The 23,202-nt window shown below is 45.4% G+C and overlaps 1 protein-coding gene across 2 annotated transcripts in view; it reads left to right on the top strand.

Annotated features, from left to right (window-relative positions):
- The window catches only part of PCNX1 (pecanex 1), a 205,640-nt gene that overhangs the window by 139,915 nt on the left and 42,523 nt on the right, over positions 1–23,202 (top strand). For both annotated transcript variants that reach the window (XM_038765983.1, XM_038765984.1), the window contains exons 14-19: positions 1,551–1,642; positions 3,648–3,757; positions 10,074–10,179; positions 13,000–13,092; positions 17,661–17,811; positions 22,252–22,393. In XM_038765983.1, the coding sequence (XP_038621911.1) occupies positions 1,551–1,642; positions 3,648–3,757; positions 10,074–10,179; positions 13,000–13,092; positions 17,661–17,811; positions 22,252–22,393 (694 nt within the window). The remainder of the gene's footprint in view (positions 1–1,550; positions 1,643–3,647; positions 3,758–10,073; positions 10,180–12,999; positions 13,093–17,660; positions 17,812–22,251; positions 22,394–23,202) is intronic.

A 23,202-nucleotide genomic window follows, 5' to 3' on the forward strand; every position in this document is an offset into this window, starting at 1 on the left:
AGTAGTAGCATTTTGAGTTTCTGCTTGTTGCAGAGAGGAATTGGTAAGCATCAGAGGTTTAGAGGAGCAGGGAGATGTGCAGAATGGCATGTAAGAGCAATGATCTGGGCAGTGGAAAGAAAGAAACATGGAGAGGCAGGGTGGCCTAGTGGAAAGAGTGTGGGACTGGAATTCAGGGGACCTGGGTTGCCAGCTTTGTGACCTTGGACTAGTCACTTCACCTCCTGTGCCTCAATATTCTCATCTGTAAAATGGGGATTTAATACCTGTTCTCCTTCCTAAGTAGACTATGAACTTCACATGGGACGGGGTTTGTATCTGACTTGATGATCTTGTATCTACCCCAGTGCTTAGTACAGTACTTGGCACAGAATAAGTGCTTAACAGAGATCATTTTTTTAATGGTATTTGTTAAGGGCTTACTATGTGTCAAGGTCACACAGCAGGCAAGTGGCAGAAACAGGATTAGAACCCAGGTCCTCTGACTCCCAGTCCCATGCTCTTTCTAATAGACCATGTAGCTTCCCAATTATTATTATTATTGTTATTATTATAAGAAAAGAAGGGATGCAGTGGGCCAGCCAGGATATGACAAGTGTCTGAACCATGACCTTGTGTATAGCTAGGGAAAGACAAATCCAGGAAATGCTGTCGAGGAAAACAAACAGGATTTAGAAATAGATTGTATATGGAAGTTGCGGTAGGGGCTTGGAGGATAATGTCATGGCTGCGATCTTGGGCAAGTCACTTCACTTCTCTGTGCCTCAGTTCCCTCATCTGTAAAATGGGGATTAAGAGCTCGAACTCCGTGTGAAACAGAGACTGTGTCCAACCTGATTAGCTTGTATTCACTCCTGCTCTTAGCACAGTGCCTGACACATGGGAAGCACTTAACAAATACCATTTTAAAAAACCAACAAACAAAGATGGCCTAGAAGGATGGAAGCAAAAGGGTTGAAGGGAATTGGGAGGTGAGAGGAATTCCAAGGATCCCTTCTGTGACAGTTTCCCTCTATACCGTAAACTTGCTATGGACAGGGAACGTATCTGCTAATTCTGTTGTATTGTACTCTCCTAGTGCTTGGTCCAGTGCTCTGCACATAGTAAGCGCTCAATAAATATCATTGATTGACTGATCGATTGATTTTTCCTCTTGAAGCTTTTCCCCTCATAACAACTTGCTCCATTTAGCTCCTTTGAGCTGGAAAGGGAATGAAGGGGAGTCAAGATGGAAGCTCCACTCCTTGGCCCTTATCAGTGGAAGAGGCCCTGCTCAAAATGAGTTTACAATCTAGAGGGGGGACAGACATTAATAAAAATAAATAAGTTACAGATATGGACGTAAGTGCTGTGGGGCTGAGTTGGGAGAATAGGATTCTTTATATGTCAGATCCAACTTGATAAGGGATTTGACTCGGTATCCAATTGCTCCTATTTAGTCATGGAAAAAAGGTAACCATGAGTATAATTTTTCTGTTCAGTTCTAGAGAATTTTACCTGCAAGTGATTATAAAAGATTAACTTCTCTTTTTTTTCCCCCTAATATCTAGCCACCACGAGCCTGCTTGCTGCCCTTTACAGTTTCATCTGCAGTATTGTGGCAGTGGTATTATTATATGGCCTGTGCTATGGCGCTCTAAGGGTGAGCATATGCAGTCCTGTATTTAATCTTTATTAAGCCACCCATTGTGAATTGAAAAATAAGGCTGTGTGTCCATTCTGCTTCTCTGCAAGTTTCTTGTCACGTAAGGATTGTAGCACCTCGCATTTAGCCAATTGACAACAATCCACGGTCTCTCTGTGTCGAAAATTATTCCGAGTCACTTAGGAATTAGTTTGAAACACAGCTCCCACAGTTAAGCCATTGATGGTGAAGAAAAAAATCCATTGTCAATGAATGTTTATTTGCAAATGCAGCTTGGCATTTGCACAAAACATTTGGGAAGTGTTGGGGAGGAGGTTGTATGTGTGAGGAAATCAGGGAAACAAAAGGCCAGACATTTCCTGATTTAATGTTTTGTGAGAGCATTTTGTTCCCTAGTATGGTTTGCATTAAAAAAAAAAATTGTGTCTAGACAAGAGTTCTGTAATCTTTATCACAGACCCCCAAAAAGTCAATTAATCAGACAACAAATAAATGCAGTTGAAAATGCATCTGATCTGTGGGAGACCAAATTGTTACATGGGACAAAAGGGAGAATTTGTGAAGTAATTTCTGGTATAGTCAATCTTCATAAGGCAGCAGGTGTTTTACACTTGGATTAATTCCATAACAGTTCTGGGGAAAAATTGCAAGAACACAGAGCCACATTGAAATCTCTCTGGGGATCCCATTTTGCCCTAATGCTCAAAAACATGAAGAAGTTTTCCTTCCTATTTTAGTTCGAAAGTCACCTGAAAAGCCACCGCCTAAGAAACTTCACTTAAGTACCATGAGTCAAGGCAGAAAATTAATCTCTTGCCTCCCTTTCTCTTTTAAGTTTTGTCGACAAACTGTGGTCATGTTGTGCTGGATTGCCAATCACTCAGCTCCCAGAAAAAAAGCAGTGGGAATTTCCTTAGAGGCCAAACTGATCCAGTCTCAGTTTCTAATTTATATATTAGAAATTACTCATTTATATATCTAGGTCAGTCTGCCCCCTCCTTGGGAGTAAAACTCGTTATGGGCAGGGAATGTGTCTGCTAATTCTGTTGGTACTCTCACAAGCACTTGGTACAGTGCTCTGCACATAGCACTCAGTAAATGCCTGTGAGTGATTGATTGATAATGTCCCAGCAGTTTGACGATAGATTAAAATCCATGCCACATTCTGCAGATACCCAAGAGATTCGCAAAGCAGCAGGGGAGCCAGTCAATCTCGCGCTGTCTTGTGGGATTTTGGATTTTGTATTTCCTTCAAGAGGGAAATAATGTGGGGAGGGAGGCTTCAAGGAATCCATTAATCACTGGGGAAATAGAATCTGGGGAGGGGAAGCAGTGGGTTAAAAATAGGGGGAAAAAAGTAGCCACTCATCAAGCCTCAATGTCATTAATGAAATATTCCGACAGTTGGATGGAGTTTTGTTGCATGAAGGCTATTTTTCCATTCTGAAGCATCAGAGTAGGAGTGAAGGAGTCGCATTGGTTTGGTTTGGAAACCAAAACCACTTTGGTTTGAAAGCACAGTGGTCATTCACCATTACGGTATGCTGTGACTTTGAGTGTACATAAAGATATATTTATAGCTCTGTGGATAAATAGTATAGATTGAAATCTATTTATGCTTACTTGGATTTGAATAACCAGATACACTTATATAATCAATCAATCGTATTTATTGAGTGCTTACTGTGTGCAGAGCACTGTAATAAGCGCTTGGGAAGTACAAGTTGGCAACATATAGAGACAGTCCCTACCCAACAGTGTTTACCTTCAGACACTCATGTATTACTCAGTGTATTGTCTTTGTAGTGCATAGAAAATCTGTTTTTAAAAGAATTCAGAAAATCTGTTGGCTGAAAACATAGCTTTTAAAAGAATTAAAAAACAAAACACTTGAGAGAGGTTTTTTTTTCAATTTCTTGGATCCTATTGATCTTTTTGCTGTAATTGATTGTGATTTCAGATTCTGTTTTTCTTCATTGAAAACATGCTTTTTCCCTATCAGGATTCTTGGGATGGTCAACATATTCCTGTGCTCTTCTCCATATTCTGTGGCATATTAGTAGCCGTATCATACCACCTCAGCAGACAAAGCAGCGATCCATCTGTTCTTTTGTAAGTAAGAGCCATTGTTAAATTGGGGAGATTGAAATAGGTAGTAAACCTCTCTAGCACGTTGGTAGAACATGTCTATCAACTCTGTGGTATTGGACTCTCCCAAGAGTTTAGTACAGTGTTCTGCCTAGAATAAGTGCTCAGCAAGTACCACTGATTGATTTGATTGATCCTAGTGTGACCTAGTGGAAAGAGCATCCATTCATTTTATTGTATTTGAGTTCTTACTGTGTGCAGAGCACTGTACTGAGCGCTTGGAAAGTACAGTTTGGCAACAGATAGGGACAATCCCTACCCAACAGTGGGGTCACAGTCTAGAAAGGGGAGACAGACAAAAAAACAAAACAAGTAGACAAGCAAATAGCGCTTGGGCCTGGGAATCAGGGGACCTGGGTTTGAATCTAACTCCTCCAAAACAGTATAGATAGGGGCAGAGAACGTGTCTACCAATTCTGTTGTATTGGACTCTCCCAAGCGTTTAGTACAGGGCTTTGTGCACGGAAAGCACTCAGGAATATCACTGATTATTGATTACCTGCTCTGTGACCTTGGGCAAGTCCGAACTTCTGTGCCTCGGTTCCCTCACCTGCAGAATGGGGATTCAACACCTGTTCTCCCTTCCACTTAGACTGTGAGCCCCATTTGGGAGCCGATTATCTTGTCCCTATCCCATTGCTTGGTATATGCTTGGCACATAGCACAGACAAAATACTGAAAATCAGTCAATCAATCAATCGTATTTATTGAGCGCTTACTATGTGCAGAGCACTGTACTAAGCGCTTGGGAAGTACAAATTGGCAACACATAGAGACAGTCTGTACCCAACAGTGGGCTCACAGTCTAAAAGGGGGAGACAGAGAACAGAACCAAACATACCAACAAAATAAAATAAATAGGATAGAAATGTACAAGTAAAATAAATAAATAAATAAATAAATAGAGTAATAAATATGTACAACCATATATACATATATACAGGTGCTGTGGGGAAGGGAAGGAAGTAAGATGGGGGGATGGAGAGGGGGACGAGGGGGAGAGGAAGGAAGGGGCTCAGTCTGGGAAGGCCTCCTGGAGGAGGTGAGCTCTCAGCAGGGCCTTGAAGGGAGGAAGAGAGCTAGCTTGGCGGAGGGGCAGAGGGAGGGCATTCCAGGCCCGGGGGATGACGTGGGCCGGGGGTCGACGGCAGGACAGGCGAGAACGAGGTACAGTGAGGAGATTAGCGGTGGAGGAGCGGAGGTTGCGGGCTGGGCAGTAGAAGGAGAGAAGGGAGGTGAGGTAGGAGGGGGCGAGGTGATGGAGAGCCTTGAAGCCCAGGGTGAGGAGTTTCTGCCTGATGCGCAGATTGATTGGTAGCCACTGGAGATTTTTGAGGAGGGGAGTAATATGCCCAGAGCGTTTCTGGACAAAGATAATCCGGGCAGCAGCATGAAGTATGGATTGAAGTGGAGAGAGACACGAGGATGGGAGATCAGAGAGAAGGCTGGTGCAGTAGTCCAGACGGGATAGGATGAGAGCTTGAATGAGCAGGGTAGCAGTTTGGATGGAGAGGAAAGGGCGGATCTTGGCAATGTTGCGGAGCTGAGACCGGCAGGTTTTGGTGACGGCTTGGATGTGAGGGGTGAATGAGAGAGCGGAGTCGAGGATGACACCAAGGTTGCGGGCTTGTGAGACGGGAAGGATGGTAGTGCCGTCAACAGAGATGGGAAAGTCAGGGAGAGGACAAGGTTTGGGAGGGAAGACAAGGAGCTCAGTCTTCGACATGTTGAGCTTTAGGTGGCGGGCGGACATCCAGATGGAGATGTCCTGAAGGCAGGAGGAGATGCGAGCCTGGAGGGAGGGGGGAGAGAGCAGGGGCAGAGATGTAGATCTGGGTGTCATCAGCGTAGAGATGATAGTTGAAGCCGTGGGAGCGAATGAGGTCACCAAGGGAGTGAGTGTAGATTGAGAACAGAAGGGGACCAAGCACTGAACCTTGGGGAACCCCCACAGTAAGAGGATGGGGGGGGGAGGAGGAGCCTGCAAAAGAGACTGAGAAAGAACGACCGGAGAGATAAGAGGAGAACCAGGAGAGGACGGAGTCTGTGAAGCCAAGGTCAGATAGCGTGTTGAGGAGAAGGGGGTGGTCCACAGTGTCAAAGGCAGCTGAGAGGTCGAGGAGGATTAGGACAGAATATGAGCCATTGGATTTGGCAAGCAGGAGGTCATTGGTGACCTTTGAGAGGGCAGTTTCCGTGGAATGAAGGGGACGGAAGCCAGACTGGAGGGGGTCGAGGAGAGAGTTGTTGTTGAGGAATTCTAGGCAGCGTGTGTAGACAACTCGTTCAAGGAGTTTGGAAAGGAATGGTAGGAGGGATATGGGACGATAACTAGAAGGTGAGGTGGGGTCAAGAGAGGGTTTTTTTAGGATGGGAGAGACATGGGCATGTTTGAAGGCAGAGGGGAAGGAACCAGTGGAGAGTGAGCGGTTGAAGATGGAAGTTAAGGAGGGGAGAAGGGATGGAGCGAGAGATTTCATAAGATGTGAGGGAATGGGGTCAGAAGCACAGGTGGCCGGAGTAGCACTTGAGAGGAGGGAGGAGAGTTCCTCTGAGGATACTGCTGGGAAGGATGGGAGAGTAGCAGAGAGTGTTGAGAGCCGGGGGGATGGAGAAAGGGGGGAAGAGACTTTGGGGAGGTCAGACCTGATGGATTTAATTTTGTTAATGAAGTAGGAGGCCAGATCGTTGGGGGTGAGGGAAGGAGGAGGGGGAGGAACCAGGGGCCTGAGAAGGGAGTTGAATGTACGGAAGAGCTGGCGGGGGTGATGGGCATGGGTGTCAATAAGGGAGGAGAAATAGTTTTGTCTGGCAGAAGAGAGGGCTGAGTTAAGGCAGGAAAGGATAAACTTGAAGTGAACGAGGTTGGCATGGTGTTTAGACTTTCGCCAGCAGCGTTCGGCAGCTCGAGCATAAGAGTGAAGGAGGCGGACAGTGGCAGTGATCCAGGGCTGTGGGTTAGTGGTGCGAGAGCGGCGAAGGGAAAGGGGAGCGAGTGAGTCTAGCTGAGTAGAAAGGGTAGAGTTGAGAGCAGTAATCTGATCATCAAGACTGGGTAGAGAGGAGAGGGCGGCGAGGTGGGGTGTGAGGCGCTCCGAAAGATGGGTGGGGTCCAGAGAGCGGAGATCTCTGTGAGGGAGTAATACGGATTTACAGGGGAAAGGAATGTGAGTGAGGAGGCAGGTGAGAAGATTATGATCAGAGAGAGGGATTACAGAGTTGGTGAGGGTGGACACAGTGCAGCGGTAGGAGATGATGAGGTCGAGGGTATGACCAAGTTGGTGAGTGGGCGATGTGGGGTGGAGGAAGAGGTTGGCAGCGTCAAGGAGAGATAGAAGGCGGGCGGCAGAGGAGTCGTTAGGGATATCCATGTGGATATTGAAGTCTCCGAGGATCAGAGTGGGCATGGAGAAGGAGAGAAGGAAGGTGAGGAAGCGGTCAAAGTCGTTAAAGAAGTTGGAAGTGGGGCCGGGAGGGCGGTAGATGACGGCTACAAGAATCTGGAGGGGGTGGTAGAGGCGAATAATGTGGGCTTCAAAGGAAGGGAAGGAAAGGGAAGGGGGAGGAGGGATAGTGCGAAAGCGACATTGGGGGGCGAGAAGGAAACCGACACCTCCTCCTTTTCCGGTGAGTCTGGGGGAGTGGGAGAAGAAAAGGCCTGCACTGCAGAGAGCAGCAGAAGAGACTATGTCGTCCGGCGACAGCCATGTTTCAGTTAGGGCGAGGAGGAGTAGAGAACTGGAAAGGAAAAGGTCCAGGATGAAAGGGGTCTTACTTAAAACGGAGTGGGGGTTCCAGAGGCCACACTTGGCAGTAGCTGTCGAGGGTGGGGAGGGAGGGGGAAGGGTGCGAGGGGTGGAGAGGGTTTGGATTGGGATGAGTTGGCCGGGGCCTGGGCGGGGAGAGTGGGAAGAGGGGTGGCGATGGGAAAGGAGAACTGGGATGGGGTCGGGGGGGGGGGAGAAGGGGAGGGAGGGGGCCGGGAGGGAGAAGCGGAGGACCTGCGCTGGTACAGAGGAATCCTTGGTAGGGGGTGAGGGGGAGTGGTCTTGGTGGGTGAGAGGGAGGAAAACAGCTGGGTGGGAGAGGGGAAGGGGAAGGTGAGGAATGGGAATGGCAGTTGGGAGCAAGGGAACTGAAAGTTCATGGTGGGGTCAGCAGGGCGAGTGACAGTACAGCGGGGGGGGGGGGGTTAACAATTGAGATGCAGAAGCAATAAAACAGTAGCAATGATAAAAGTAGGTGCTGGCATCACAGGGTGTAGTTAAGCAATCAGTATGCTTTGGCAATAATAGAATTGGCAGATAATGATGCCACAGAGAGCAGATACAAACTATTAAGAGCTGGAGTAGGGTGGGCCAGTTAAGGGGGGTCAGGGAGCAGAGATACCTGGGGAGGGGAGCGAACAGTCAACTAGCATGGGAGGGCTGAGTAGGTGTGAATGAGGTTGTCGTTAATGTAACATGTAACATGGTGCTAACATGGTGCTAACAAGGTGCTAACAAGGGCTTTTTACCTGGGGGCGGGGGGAGAGTCAGTCAGGACGGGACCGGGAATGGGGGGGGGGATGAGGGGCACTTTACGGAAGGCCTCCTAAGTGGGGGGGTGGAAGCAGGGGTGGCGTCCGTGGGGGCGCTGAAATGGCGGGTGGGTGGGCGGCCGGGCCTCTCGGGAACGGAGTCTCGGGCGTCAATGGCGGCGCTCTGAGGAGAGGATCCTTCCGGCAGCGGCAAGGCCGCGCGGTGTGATGGCGGGCGGGCCTCTCGGGAACGGAGTCCCGGGCGTCAATGTCGGCACGCTCTGAGGAGAGGAGCCTTCCGGGAGCAGCAAGGCCGCGCGGTGTGATGGCGGGCGGGCGGGCGGGCCTCTCGGGAACGGAGTCCCCGGCGTCTATGGCGCCTATGGCGTCTATGAAAATATAACAATAGTAATTATTACTATTACTATTACTACGGAGTCCCGGGCGCCTATGGCGTCTATGAAAATATAACAATAGTAATTATTACTGTTATGTCCAACCGACACATGAAGATTGTCGCTGCCATTGCTGGAATGTTCCAGTACTGGCAATAGGTTTCTAGTCCCAGACCCATTAAGCAGCCCCACCTCTTGTCTGCCATGTGACTTTGGGCAAATTACTTCACTCTTCGGTGCCTCAGTGACCTCATCTGTAAAATGGAGAGTAAGACCGTGAGCCTCGTATGGGACAAGGGACTGACTGTGTCCAACCTGTTTAGCCTGTATCTGGCTAAACACATGGTGCCTGGCACATAGTAAATACTCAGCAAATACCATTTTTTAAAAAAAACAAACCTCCAAATTCACCCTCCATTCTCCTATTATGCAAGGGTTGCATTCTTACAAAACTCCACGTTGAAGCAGCATAGCCTAGGGGATAGAGCCAGGACCTGGGTTCTAATCCCAGCTCTGCCACTTTCCTGCTGTGTGATGTCGGTAAAGTCACTTCTCTTCTCTGTGCTTTAGTTATCTCATCTGTAAAATGCGGATTAAGACTGTAAACCCCATGTGGGACAGGGACTAAGTCCAACCTGATTAGCTTGGATCTTCACCAGCGCTCAGTACTGTGCCTGGCACATACCATTAAAAAAAAATAGTTTGTGTGCAAGTGCAGTACGTGAATGGGAAAGCAGCACAATGCAGGGTTTCCTTAAAATGGAGGACTTTTTATATGATATTTGTTAAGCGCCTACTATGTGGTAAGCACAGACTGTAAGCTCGTTATGGGCAGGGAATGTGTGTGTTTATTGTTATATTATACACTCCCAAGCACTTAATAAAGAATACGGTGCTTTGCACACAGTAAGCGCTCAATGAATCGATTGAATGAATGAGTGAACGAATTAATGCCCATTTTGCAGATGAGGTAACTATTTCTTCCAGTACCATTGAAACCATAACCAAACCGGCTTGTGGTTTTGGGTTAAAGTTCTTTTCTTCCCTAAATGAAGATATATAGCCCAAAGGTTCAATAAAAACATTCATTATGGCAGAATAGAGTATTTTCCCATCTATCACAGTTAAGATTTAGATTCATTTAAAAGCCCTTAAAATGAAAAAAAAAACTGAATTACCTAACCAGATAATTCTTAATATTATGAGCCTTTTGCGGAAACTTAATTAGCTCATTTTTTGATAGCTCAGTTTTTTTTAATTTCCATTATTCTGTAATAACCTTTGCATTAACCTTTCTGTGCTATCACCAGTAACATTTCTCCAGCAGTGTATGCTTCGTGACATATTTTTTTTCATTTCATTGCAGCTCTTTGATTCAATCAAAGGTTTTTCCCAATGCAGAAGAGAAAAATCCTGAGGACCCTCTATCTGAAGTTAAAGACCCCTTGCCTGAGAAACTTCGAAATTCTGTCGTACGTTTTTTCCTTCTCTTTCCCTACCTGGCAAATGTAGTGTTATGTATTTGAAAGAGGAAACCATATTATTTTATCCGGTATTACTAGATTTATTTTTTAAGTCCAGAAAGATAATTGCCATGGAGTGTTTCTGTGCGGTCATTTAATTGGATCATCATCTGTAAAGTGGACTTTGTTTTTCAGAGATGCAGAGTAATGTAGGGGAAAGAGCACAGGCCTGAGAGTCAGAGGACTTGAGTTCTAATCCCGACTCCCCCGCTTGTCTACCGGGTGACCTTGAGCAAGTGACTTCACTTCCTCTGTGCCTCAGTTACCTCATCTGAAAAATGAGGAGTAAGATTGCCCGTTTTGGGGTAGGGATTGTCTCTGTTCCTGAATTGTACTTTTCAAGTCCTAGTACAGTGCTCTGCATGCAGTAAGCGCTCAATAAATACGAATGAATGAATGAATGAATGGCTCCCATGGAGACCATGGACTGTGTCCAGTTTGATTAGCTTGTGATTACACCATTGCTTAGTACAGTGCCTGGCACAGAGTAAAAATTCACCAAATACCATAAAACAAATGAAAAATTTCTGCAAGTATTCTTTTAGTCTGGTCACATATGAAGTGCTCACCAAATACCATATTAAAAAAAGAAACCAAAAGGGCCTTCCACAAGTAACCTGTCAGTCTGGTAGGGTGGGATCTGTGCAAAACAATTCCACGTTGGCCTTGCTCACAGTCTTCAGGATTTTGGAGAGTTCAGTCATGGCTCCTCTCAGCCGATGACTTTCCAGACTGAAGAGCTCTTTCTCCCACCTTGCTGTCCTTCCCTGGAAGGACTGCTGAGGGAGAGGGGAGGTTCCCACCCTCCCCTAAGGCTTTTCTGGGGAGTCGCTTCCTCCTTTTCCCAAGCAGGACCAAGGGAGACTGAAAAGGCAGTAGTAACCTTTCATGGTCCTGGCTTTTTTTCTCTACATCATCCCCAACCCCCCTCCTCTGAACAGGGTGGGAAGAGACTGAAGAGACAGCAGGAGTTTGTGGTGCTGGCCTTTCCTCTGCTTCATCCCTAACCGGCCTCATAATCATAATAAAAATAATAATGATTTTGGTATTTGTGAAGCTCTTACTCTGTGGCAGGCACTGCTCTAAGCTCTGGGGTAGACACAAGTTAATCAGGTTGAACACAGCCCCTGTCCCATGTCGGATCACAGTCTTCATCCCCATTTTACCGACGAGGGAACTGAGGCCCTGAGAAGGAAAGTTTGTTACCCAAGGCCACACAGCAGACAAGTGGCGGAGCTGGGATTAGAACCCATGACCTTCTGACTCCCATGCCCGTACTCTGTCCACTAGGCCAGGCTGCTTCTCATCTGAACTGGTGTGGGAAGAGATTGAAGAGGCAGCAGACTTTTAGGAGGCAATGAGGCTATGGTTCTTTTGTTGTTGTTTATAAATGGTATTTGTTAAAACTTACTGTGGGTCAAACTCTGTTCTAAGGGCTGGGGGAGGTACAAGTTAATTAGGTCAAACACAGTCCCTGTCCCACATGGGGCTAACAGTCTAAGTAGAAAGGAGATTAAGTTTCCCCATTTTACAGTTGAGGAAACTGAGGCTCAGAGAAGTGAAATGACTTGCCTAAAGTCACAAGTGGTAGAGCCAGAATTAGAACCCAGGTCCTTCCGAAGCCCAGCCCCAGGCTCTGTCCACTAGACCACACTGGTTCCAGTGACTACTGGACTCTGCACAAGCCGTGCCTTGAACAGAACCCAGTGTTCTCATTACGTTCAGTGCTGTTTCGTGTTGTTTCTTCTTTACGTATTTCATGTTTTCTTGCTGTCCCCTCCCTCCCCACCCTTCTGTTTTAGGTTGTAAACCCCTGAGGGCCAGAGACCAAGTGTTGTTTATCTTAATCATACTCTTCCCCCAACACTTGGTAACGTGCTTCGCACACAGTATGTGCTTATTGAGTACCAGTCAATCAGTCGGTATTTATTGGAAGTTTACTATCAATCAGTCAATCGGTGGTATTCATTCAGCACTTATGTCCAGAGCTCCATATTACTATGTTCAGAGCACTGTACTAAGCACCTGGGAGAGTACAGTACAATAGAGGTGGTAGACATGATCCCCACCCACAGGGAGAAACAGTGCAGCCTAGTGGATAGAGCACGGATTGGGGGTCAAAGGATCTAGGTTCTAATTCCAGCTCCACCACTTCACTTCGCTGCTGTGTGACCTAGGGCAAGCCATGTCACTCCCTTGTGCCTCAGTTACCTCACCCCTAAAATGAGGATAAGACATTAAGCCTCATGTGGGACCTGGCTGTGTCCAACCTGATTAGCTCGGATCTCCCCAGGTGCTCAGTACAGTACCTGGTACATAGCACTAAAAGGGACTTGTAGATTAGAGGGCCAGGGGATTCAAATTCAAGACTGACATTGACTGTCGGAAGCCTGGGAAATATCTGTAGTAACTTGTGTTGGGAACTGATGACCTCAGAGAAGCACTTAGCAGGAAGGGTATTGTGGGAAGGAAAATAATGTCAACCCCCTCTTCTTTTATGTTGTGAAACGAAATAAGATCAAGGTGGAATATTCTTTTCTGGAGGGCGGGTATTAGAATTGCAATGATGCTCTGAGTATTTATCCCACATAATACAAAAGTATTATACTGGCTTGTTGTTAATCTCCCAAGGGCAGAGGAGTGGAGGATTAGATAATGGAGAAAATCCTCGTTAACGTTTCGCGACTAATAATAGCACATTTAAGGAGAATGGCGTCCTTAACAAATAATTGTTGGTTTACAGGTTTGATCTCTCTGTTTATTCCGCAGAGTGAAAGGTTGCAGTCTGACTTGATCGTGTGCGTAGTGATTGGCGTGCTCTATTTTGCTATTCATGTCAGCACGGTGTTCACAGTATTGCAGGTACCAGATCGTCGCGTTCTTTTGAAAAGATACATATTCACTACTCGTTTATACAGAGTCATTCCTCTGGACCATCAGCTTCTTCTGGGCAGGGAATGTGTCTTTTTATTGTTGTACTGTACTCTCCCAAGTGCTTAGTACAGTGCTCTGCACACAGTAACAGCTCAATAAATTCGGTTGAATGAATCAGTGAATGAATACATTTGCTTATAATGTGCTTTCAGTTTTCGTTATGGGAAAATATGCTCGCATTGGCGGGTATTACAGATTTGGAGTCTGGAACTCTCTCGTGATCATACAGAGTGGATAGTGTACATCAAACTGGCCACTTGTACAAATTCTTTTCCTTCAATGAGAAAATTTTCCCCTCTCAGTCCAAATGTTTCATTGTTTGGGGCAAAAAGTCCAGTTTCTTAGCACAAATTAAGGTGCCTTTTATACAAGAAGCAAAATGTTGTGTTTTCCAAAAGAAACAGCATCAATCATCATTAGTGGTATTTATCGAGTGCGTACTATGTGCAGAGCACTGTGCTAGGCTCTTGTACAGTACAACAGAATTATTCCCCGTCCATAATGAACTTCCAGTCTAGAGGCTGGGTTTGTTGAAATGCTCTCTTCCGACTAATTCACGTAAAAACAAAGACAAGTCAGGAAAAGCTATAAAACCTTTCAGTAGCAATAAACTAAGTAGAAAGGGGTTTTTTAAAGGAAGTCAAAGTTGCCCTGGGTTCTGACATCTACAGAATCCTATGAGATGACCAATTGAGAAGCAGCATGGCCTAGTGGATAGAGCACAAACCTGGGAATCAGAAGGACCTGGGTTTGAATCCCAGCTCCACCAAGTCTGCTGTGTGACCTTGGGAAAGTCATTTCACTTCTCTGGGCCTCAATTATCTCAACTGTAAAATGTGGATTAAGACTGTGAGCCCCATGTGGGGCATGGACTGTGTCCAACCAGATGAGCATGCATCAACCCCAGTACTCAGTACAGCGTCCAGCAATCAATCAATCGTATTTATTGAGCGCTTACTGTGTGCAGAGCACTGTACTAAGCGCTTGGGAAGTACAAGTTGGCAGCATATAGAGACAGTCCCTACCCAACAGTGTGCTCACAGTCTAGAAGGGGGAGACAGAGAACCAAACCAAACATATTAACAAAATAAAATAAATAGAATAGATATGTACTAGTAAAATAAATAGAGTAATAAATATGTACAAACATATATACATATATACAGGTGCTGTGGGGAAGGGAAGGAGGTAAGACGGGGGGATGGAGAGGGGGAGGAAAGGGAAAGGAAGGAGGGGGCTCAGTCTGGGAAGGCCTCCTGGAGGAGATGAGCTCTCAGTAGGGCCTTGAAGGGAGGAAGAGAGCTAGCTTGGTGGATGGGCAGAGGGAGGGCATTCCAGGCCAGGGGGATGACGTGGGCCGGGGGTCGACGGCGGGACAGGCCAGAACGAGGCATGGTGAGGAGATTAGCGGCAGAGGAGCGGAGGGTGCGGGCTGGGCTGCAGAAGGAACAGCACAGAGTAAGCACTTAAATACCATAAAATAAAAAAATCTATGAAATATTTCTCAGTATTACCCTTCGAGAAGAAAACATTAACTCTGCAAAGGAATTCCTTGATGAAGTAAATTCCATGAATTCTTATTTGTGGCTCTGAAAACCACTATGTTTAGCCTCTGGGAGATTCAGTTGAAACACACCATTCAGAATGGACACCAGACATTGAAATATTGAATCAGGCCCGGTTATAAGAGCCTCAGTAGGTTTCCTGTGTTGGAAAATATCCATAAATTCCTCCTTTCATTTGGGCATGTGAACATAACTTTAAAGATTAGACTAACAAGTTAAAGGGCCCAGATTGATGGGAAAGGCAGTACAGCGTAAAATGCAGTGTTTTCTATGGTATTGGGAATCAATCAATCAATCATATTTGTGGAACACTTACAATGTGCAGAGTACTGTACTAAGTGCTTGGGAGAGTACCGTGCAACAGAATTAGCAGACAAGTTCCCTGCCCATAATTAGCTTGCAGTCTAGAAAACAGCTGCAGTCAAAATATGTATGGTCTCATCACTTTTGCCTTTGGGGCATCATTTGTGTAGCACACATAACATTTTACTCTCCCAAGGGCTTAGCTCAGTGTTTTGCACATGGATAAGTGCTCAATAAATATGATTGAATGAATGAATGCTCAATAAATACCATTAATTGGTTGATTAATATGGATCTGTCATATTTAGAACAAAAAACCATCAGGTAAGGAATGAGTAAAAATAACGATACAGGAAACTCTTAATTATTCATACCTTTGGTTTCTCATCATTCTCCCCTTTCCATTTCCCAGTTTTTTAAGAGAGGAAAATGGGAGCTGGATCAGTGTTGCGATTTGGAGGAAGCTCTGATTGGTTTTGGTCACGGAGGGGCTTAAAGCTATTATCTGTCCTGCGTGACCTCTGAGATGTAGCTATGTAATGCAGCCAAAGAAAATTTAAGGCAGTTGTGGGAATAGTAGGAAAAACCAACTTGCCCCTCTATATATCACCCCAGCATTATCATTGGTATTTATTGATCACTTACTGTGTGCAGAGCACTGTACTGAGCTCTTGAGTGAGTACAGTGTCTGTCCATAATTGACAGATACTGTCCCCACCCGCAGTGAGCTTACAGACAAAGGACACCTGTCTTTTTGATAAGATGGGCCTGGTTTGCAATGCCCAAAATCCCCGTACCCAGAAACAAGTCTTAATAAGGGGTTTTGGGTCAACTAAGGTGATGATACGGACAAGTTATAAGAGACTGGCAAGCCAGTAGCATGTGCTGTGAGAAGCAGCATGGCATAATAGGTAGAGCCTGGGCCTGGGAGTCAGAAGGTCCTGGGTTCTAATCCCAGCTCTGCCACATGTCTGCTGTGTGATCTTGGGTGAGTCACTTCTTCTCTGGGACTCAGTTACCTCATCTGCAGAATGGGAATGGAGATTGTGAGCCCCATGTGGGACAGGGACTGTGTCCAACCCAATTTGCTTGTGTCCACCCCAGTGCTTAGTGCATTGCTTGGCACGTAGTAAGCACTTAACAAATACCGTTATTATTATTATTATTATTATTATTATTATTATTATTATTGCACTGTCTCATCTGGTGCTAACCTTCTCACTGTGCCTCGCTCTCACCTGTCATGCCATCAACGCCTGACCCACGTCCTACCTCTTGCCAGGAATGCCCTCCCTCCTCAAATCTGCCAGACAATCACACATCCTCCTTTCAAAGCCCTACTGAAGGCTCACCTCCTCCAGGAGGCCTTCCCAGACTAAGCCCCCCTTTTCCTCGGCTCCATATGTGTATATACAAGTGCTGTGTTGGGGTGGCAGGTACAGCAAAGGGAGTGAGTCGGGACAATTGGGGGGGGGAGCAGAGGAAAAGGGGGGCTTAGTCTGGGAAGGCCTCCTGGAGGAGGTGAGCACATACACATTTATAATCCTATTTACATTAATGATGTGTATGTATTTATAATTCTGTTTATTTGTATTGATGCTACTGATGCCTGTTTACTTGTTTTGATGCCTGTCTCGCCCCTTCTAGACTGTGAGCCCACTGTGGGCAGGGATTGTCTCTGTTGCTGAACTGTACTTTACAAGCTGTTAGTACAATGCTGTGCACACAGTAAGCGCTCAATAAATATGATTGAATGAATGAATGGTATTGTGTACCTTGAAATAGCTTTCTGTGCCCTGAAGAAGATATTCTGAACCAAATTGGGCTGCCATTTCTTCAACATAAAAAATGGCAGGTTTTGCTGCTCTTCTCTGACCAGTTGAGCATGGATCTGTATGAAATGACATGACTCTGTCAGAGGTTGAGAAAATATTCTTGAAAACTAGTGGACTTTTTCCCAGATTGAATCTCACTTTCCCCTCAACCCCGATTCTCAGGGCTGGCTTAGGCGGACAGGAATCTCCACTGGGGCATGGGGGAAGAGTTGGTCAGTCAGTCATATTTAATGGGCAATTTTCATGTGCAGTACACTGCACTAAGCACTTGAGAGAGGACAGTAGAACAGACTCCTTCCTTGCTCACAAGGAGCTTACAGTCTAGAGCTGCTTTCGGGGACTCTTCGTTGTCGCTGCTCTTGGAGTTTGAGAGAGGCCACATATTTCCATGACTGCCCTCAATAAGAGAGCGAGTTCGCTTCTGTCACTTTCTCCATAATTAAGGGTGGTTCCGTGGAACTTGATGGACAGTTTTCATTGTTCATTGGAACTGGAAATCCAAAGAAACGACAACCTTAAATTAGTTTATTTACTTATATTAATGTCTTTCTTCCCCTCTAGACTGTAAGCTCATTGTGGGCAGGTAATGCATCTGTTTATTCTTATATTGTTCTCTGCTGAGCGTATAGTACAGTGCTCTGCACACAGTAAGTGCTCAATAAATACGTTTGAAAGAATGAATGAATGAAATACAACTGAATGAACAATTCCCATCAATGATTTCTGTTTGTATTTATGGGACTCAAATTTTCCATGTCTTCTCACTCCCTCTCTTCTGCCTGCTTTTCTCTAGCCTGCTCTGAAGTACGTCTTATACACTTTGGTGGGATCGGTAGGTTTTTTAACCCATTACATGCTGCCTCAGGTCCGAAAGCAGTTACCTTGGAATTGCTTCTCCCACCCGCTGCTGAAAACGAAGGAGTATTATCAGTTTGAAGTTCGAAGTAAGTACCAACCCTTATAATTTGGGAGTTAGTAGGAAATGTGATGTTACTTGATCTGTATGCTATCCTCGGGCCAGAGACTAGAGTGATCGATCAATAAATCAATAGTATTTATTGTGCGCTTACTGCGTGCAGAGCTCCATATTAAGTGCTCGAGAGAGTATAGTACAACAGAATTAGCAAATGTGTTCCCTGCCCATAACAAGTTCATGAATAAATACCATTGATTAATTGATCGATCCATGGTATTTGTTGAATGCTCATTGTGTGCAGAGCAGTGTGCTGAGCACTTGGGAGAGTACAATACAGTAGAGTAGGCTACTAATTATATTGCCCTCTCCCAAGTACCTAAGGCAGTGCTCCGCGCACAGTAGATGCTCAGTGAATACTTGCAGTTTAGTGAATTGAAACGCTGTTTCACATACGAGGTTTGGAACCTCTTCTAAAGCTCCCGTCAACAATTGGTGTGGTGGTCTGAATTAGTTCCCCATCCCCCTCTGCAGCAAGCAGAAGTCCCTGACCACTGGTTTCCTGGTATTCAATCAGCTCTCTCCCCCATCCCACTGGGTGAGAAGCAGCATGGAGTAGGGGATGTAACCAAGGTCTAGGAGTCAGAAGGTCATGGGTTCTAATCCCAGCTCCGCCACCTGTCTGCTATGTGACGTTGGCCATGTCACTTCACTTCTCTTTGTCTCAGTTCCTTCGTCTGGAAAATGGAGATTGAAGCTGTGAGCCCCATGTAGGACAGGGACTGTGTCCAACCTGATTTGCTTGTATCCACCCCTGGCACCTAGTAAGCGCTTATCAAATACCATAATTATGTGGCTTAGTGAGTAGAGCATAGGCTTGGGAGTCAGAGGTCTTGGGTTCTAATACTGGCTCCGCCACTTGTCAACTAGGTGACTTTGGGCAAGTCACTTAACTTCTCTGTGCCTCAGTTATCTCATCTGTAAAATGGGGATGAAGACTGTGAGCCTCCCCCGGGACACCCCGATTACCTCATATCTACTCTAGCGCTTAGAACAGGTGCTTGGCACATAGTAAGCGCCTAACAAATACCATCATCATCATCAGTCAACTTTCCAGAAAGTGAACTCCCTAATCTTTTCAGGGCAATCGTATCACTTAATGGTGCTTATGTTGAGCAGTTATGATGTGCAGAGCACTGTACTAAGTGCTCTGGAGAGAACAATCTAACAGAATAGGTAGATGTGTTCCTCATCTTTAGTAAAGGGCAAAGCCCTTCACCATGGGACTTCATTGCCTTCATGAATAGTTTCCTGGTGTGCAGTGGAACAGTTCAGGGCTAAACAACTTTTGGTCTGAGCTCTGGGTAATCTGTAGTGGCGAACCAACAGTAATGAATTTGTATTGTTGGCTTTAGTTTTTCATTTGCTGTGTTTATGGCAGCAATTTAGTCCTGTAGCATAAGCCTGTAGGCATACAGTTGTCTTGAATGAGAGACATCTGCTCTTTTTAATGGTATTTAAGCACTTACTATGTGCCAATCCCTGTACTAAGTAGTGAGGTAGATACAAACAATCAGGTTGGACACAGTCCACAGGGGGCTTACACTCTTTATCCCCATTTTACAGATGAAGTAACCTGAAAGAAGTGAAGTGACTTGTCCTAGGTCACACAGCGGAAAAGTGGCAGAGCCGGAATTAGAACCCAGGTCCTTCTGACTCCTCTACGCTGGTTCTTGATTGCTAATAACTTTTATTTTAAGCTGTCCTTTGGATTGACGAGTGTTATGTGTCATGTCTTTCATATCTTCTTGGGATTTTTGAAGAGAAGTTGGTAGCAGTAAAATTGTATGGCTTTAAAATTAAATGACAATGAAAGTGCCATTGGGTGAAGCTACTGAAAATAAAACTCTTTTTATTGGTTGGGAAAGTTTTTTTTAATCATATTTGTTAAGCACTTACTATGTGCCAGACACTGTACTAAATGCTGAGCGGCTGGGGTAGAAATAAACTAGTCCATGTCCCACATGGGGCTCACAGTTTTATTCCCCATTTTACAGATGAGGAAACTGAGGCCCAGATAAATGAAGTGACTTGTCCAAGGTCACACAGCAGACACGTGGCAGAGCCATCTTAAAAGATGCCACCATTCACTGTGATTCTTATGGCTGTGAAGGGGCAAAGGGGATGGATTTAGTTGCTCTGTCATCCCTCCCTGGTGGGCACAAGATCATTTAGACATATCAGCACTCCCCCATGGGCGTGCCAACTCCATGATCCCAAGTCTTGTACCCAGCCACCAATCCATCAATCAATCCATGGTACTTACTGAATGCTTATGCTGTGCAGAGCACTGAAGTGAGAGACAGCACAGTCTAGTGGAAAAAACAAGGGCCTGGGAATCAGGGGACATGGATTCTAATTCTGGCTCCACCATTTGTCTGCTGTGTGACCTCTGGCAAGTCACCTTACTTCTCTGGGCTTCGGTTATCTCATCTGTAAAATGTGGATTAAGAATGTGAGCCCTATGTGGGACATGGAGTGTTTCAACCTGATTATCATGTGGCTAACCCAGCGCATAGAATAGTGGCAGCACATGGTAAGCACCTAAATGCCTTTAAAAAAAAAATAAAGTCCAGTGAAATTGGAAAGTTGGGAAGGGAACAAGGTCTCCTGGCTCTTCCCATTCAGCTCCTGGGGAAACATGAAACAGGGTTACCTGGACTCAGATAAATCAAGTAATCAATGGCATTTATTGTGTGCAGAGAACCATTCTAAGCGCTTAGGAGAGTAAAGTACTACACAATTAGCAGACATGTATCCTGCCCATATCGAGTTTACAGTCCAGAATCTAGCTTACTGTCTAGGATTTGAAAAATTTCAACGTTTGTCATGGAAGCATTCCTCAGTGAAAGCACATTCCCTCTGAGAGAGCATACATGGTGTTTGTAGGAAAGCACGGCCGCCGTGGGGATTGGAAAACTGAGGTTCTGCATTACCCCTCTAGACTGTCAGCTCATTGAAGGCAGGGAACATGTCTATCAACTCTGTTTTATTGTGCTCTCCCAAGCACTTACTGTGTGCAGAGCACTATACTAAGTTCTCAATAAATACCATTTATTAATTTCTTTTAATGTCTGTGTCCCTCTCTAGACTGTCAGCTCATTGTGAGCAGGGGATGTGTCTACCCACTCTGATATTTTGTACTCTCCCAAGTGCTTACTATAGTGCTCTGCACTCAATAAATACGACCAGTTGACTGACTGATTACCCACTCTTTTTGGAGCAGTATTCAAGGGCCGTGGTGAGCTTGTCCTGAAGTACATGCAGGCAGTTATTAGCATAGGTCTTATTAAATTAAAATCGGGTCATTTATTTTCTCTCCTTTTATTAAAGGAGGGAAACTTTCAGAGGAAAGATAATCGACAATAACTTCCACTTTGCCAGTATAACACAAAAGTTTCATAAGAAAAAGAAAGGAAAAAATTGAACGTCTTAAAAAAAATCAAACCTGTATTCAAATCCCTAAGGGATGAAGCAGGAAAATGAGAAGCAGTGTGGCTTATTGGATAGCGCACGGGCCCAGGAGTCCGAAGGACCTGGGTTCTAATCCTGACTCTGCCATTTATCTGCTGCTGTGTGACCTTGGGCAAATCATTTCACTTCTCTGGGCCTTAGTTTCCTGACTGCAAAATGGCAATTAAGACTGTGAGCCCCATGTGGGACAGGGACTGTGTCCAACCTGACTAGCTTGCATTTACCCCAGTGCTTAGAACAGTGCTTGACACATAGTAAGCGCTTAACAAATACCATCACTACTATTATGGTTATTATCTACCCCAACACATAGTACACTGCTTGGTACATAGTAAGCGCTTACCAAATGCCATTAAAAAAAAAGGTAATGCATTCTCAATTCATCTACTTGACAAATGAAAAAATCAGTTTGATGGCAGTGGGATATACGCTACTGTAGGGGACATAATTTGATTTCTTGTTAATTCATTCACTCAGTCACATTTACTGAGTGCTTCCTGGGTGCCGAGCACTGTACTAAGCGCTTGGGAGAGTACAGTACAACAGCAGACACATTCCCCACCCACAATGAGCTCACAGTCTAAAGGGGGAGACAGACTTTAATATACATAAATGGAAAAATAAAGAAATAATCCTGGTTCCACAACTTGCCAGATGTGGGACCTTGGGCAAGTCACTTCACTTCTCTGTGCCTCATTTTCCTCAGCTCTAAAGTGGGGATTCAATATCTGTTCTCCCTCCTACACTTGTCCATGACCCCACTGTGGGACAGGGACTGTGTCCCACCAGAATGACTCGTACCTACCCTTGCGTTTAGAACAGTGCTTGACGCATAGCAAGCGCTTAACAAACACCATGAAAAACAAGTTTTGTTATCATTGTTGGGTATTGATGCATCCCCCCCGATATGACAGGTGGTCTTTTCGCTCCCCCAAAGACGCAGCCCATGTGATGTGGTTTGAGAAGCTCCATGCCTGGCTCCTCTTCCTGGAGAAAAATATCATCTACCCTCTGATAGTCCTCAATGAACTCAGCAGCAGTGCAGAGACCCTCGCGAGTCCAAAGAAACTGGATACAGAGTAAGTTCAGGAATTTTCTAATCTTCATTCGTCCAATCCTCTTACTAAAGACCGTGAGCACCATGTGGTACAGGGACACTGTGTCTCACCTTTACTTGTGCTGACCCCAGTGCTTAGAACAGAAGCCTTCCCAGTTTAAGCCCTCGTCTCCTCTTCCCCACTCCCTTCTACATCGCCCTGACTTGCTCCCTTTATCCATTCCCCCCTCCCAGCCCACAGCACTTATGTATTTATATGTCATTTATTCATTTATATTAATGTCCGTCTCCCCCTCTAGACTGTACGCTCCTTGTGGATAGGGACTGTGTCTGTTTATTGCTATACTGTGCTCTCCCAAACCCTTAGTACAGTGCTCTGCACACAGTAAATACTCAGTAAATACAATTGCATTGAACTGAAATAGTGTTTGACACATAGTAAGAGCTTAACAAGTACCAGAAAACAAATAAACAACCCAGTAAGCCAATTGTCCTGTCCTATTGAGAAGGAAAGCTGAGAACAGCTGCTTCCCTCTACATCAGATGTGGTCTGTTGCTAGAAGAAGTGTTTTGCCAATCCTATAGCAGCAGAGAAGTAGCATGGCCTCCTGGAAAGAGGCCGAGCCTGGGAGTAAGAGGACCTGGGTTCTCATCCCAGCTCTGACACATGTCTGCTCTGTGACCTTGGGCAAGTCACTTCATTTCTTTGGGCCTCAGATACCCCATCTGTCAAATGGGGTTTATGTCATACTCCCTCCTGCTTAGACTGTGAGCCCCCTGTGGGACAGGGAGACAGGGACTGTGTCCAACCTGATTAATTTGTGCCTACCC

Source organism: Tachyglossus aculeatus, chromosome 23 (assembly GCF_015852505.1).
Source record: "Tachyglossus aculeatus isolate mTacAcu1 chromosome 23, mTacAcu1.pri, whole genome shotgun sequence".
NCBI lineage: Eukaryota > Metazoa > Chordata > Mammalia > Monotremata > Tachyglossidae > Tachyglossus > Tachyglossus aculeatus.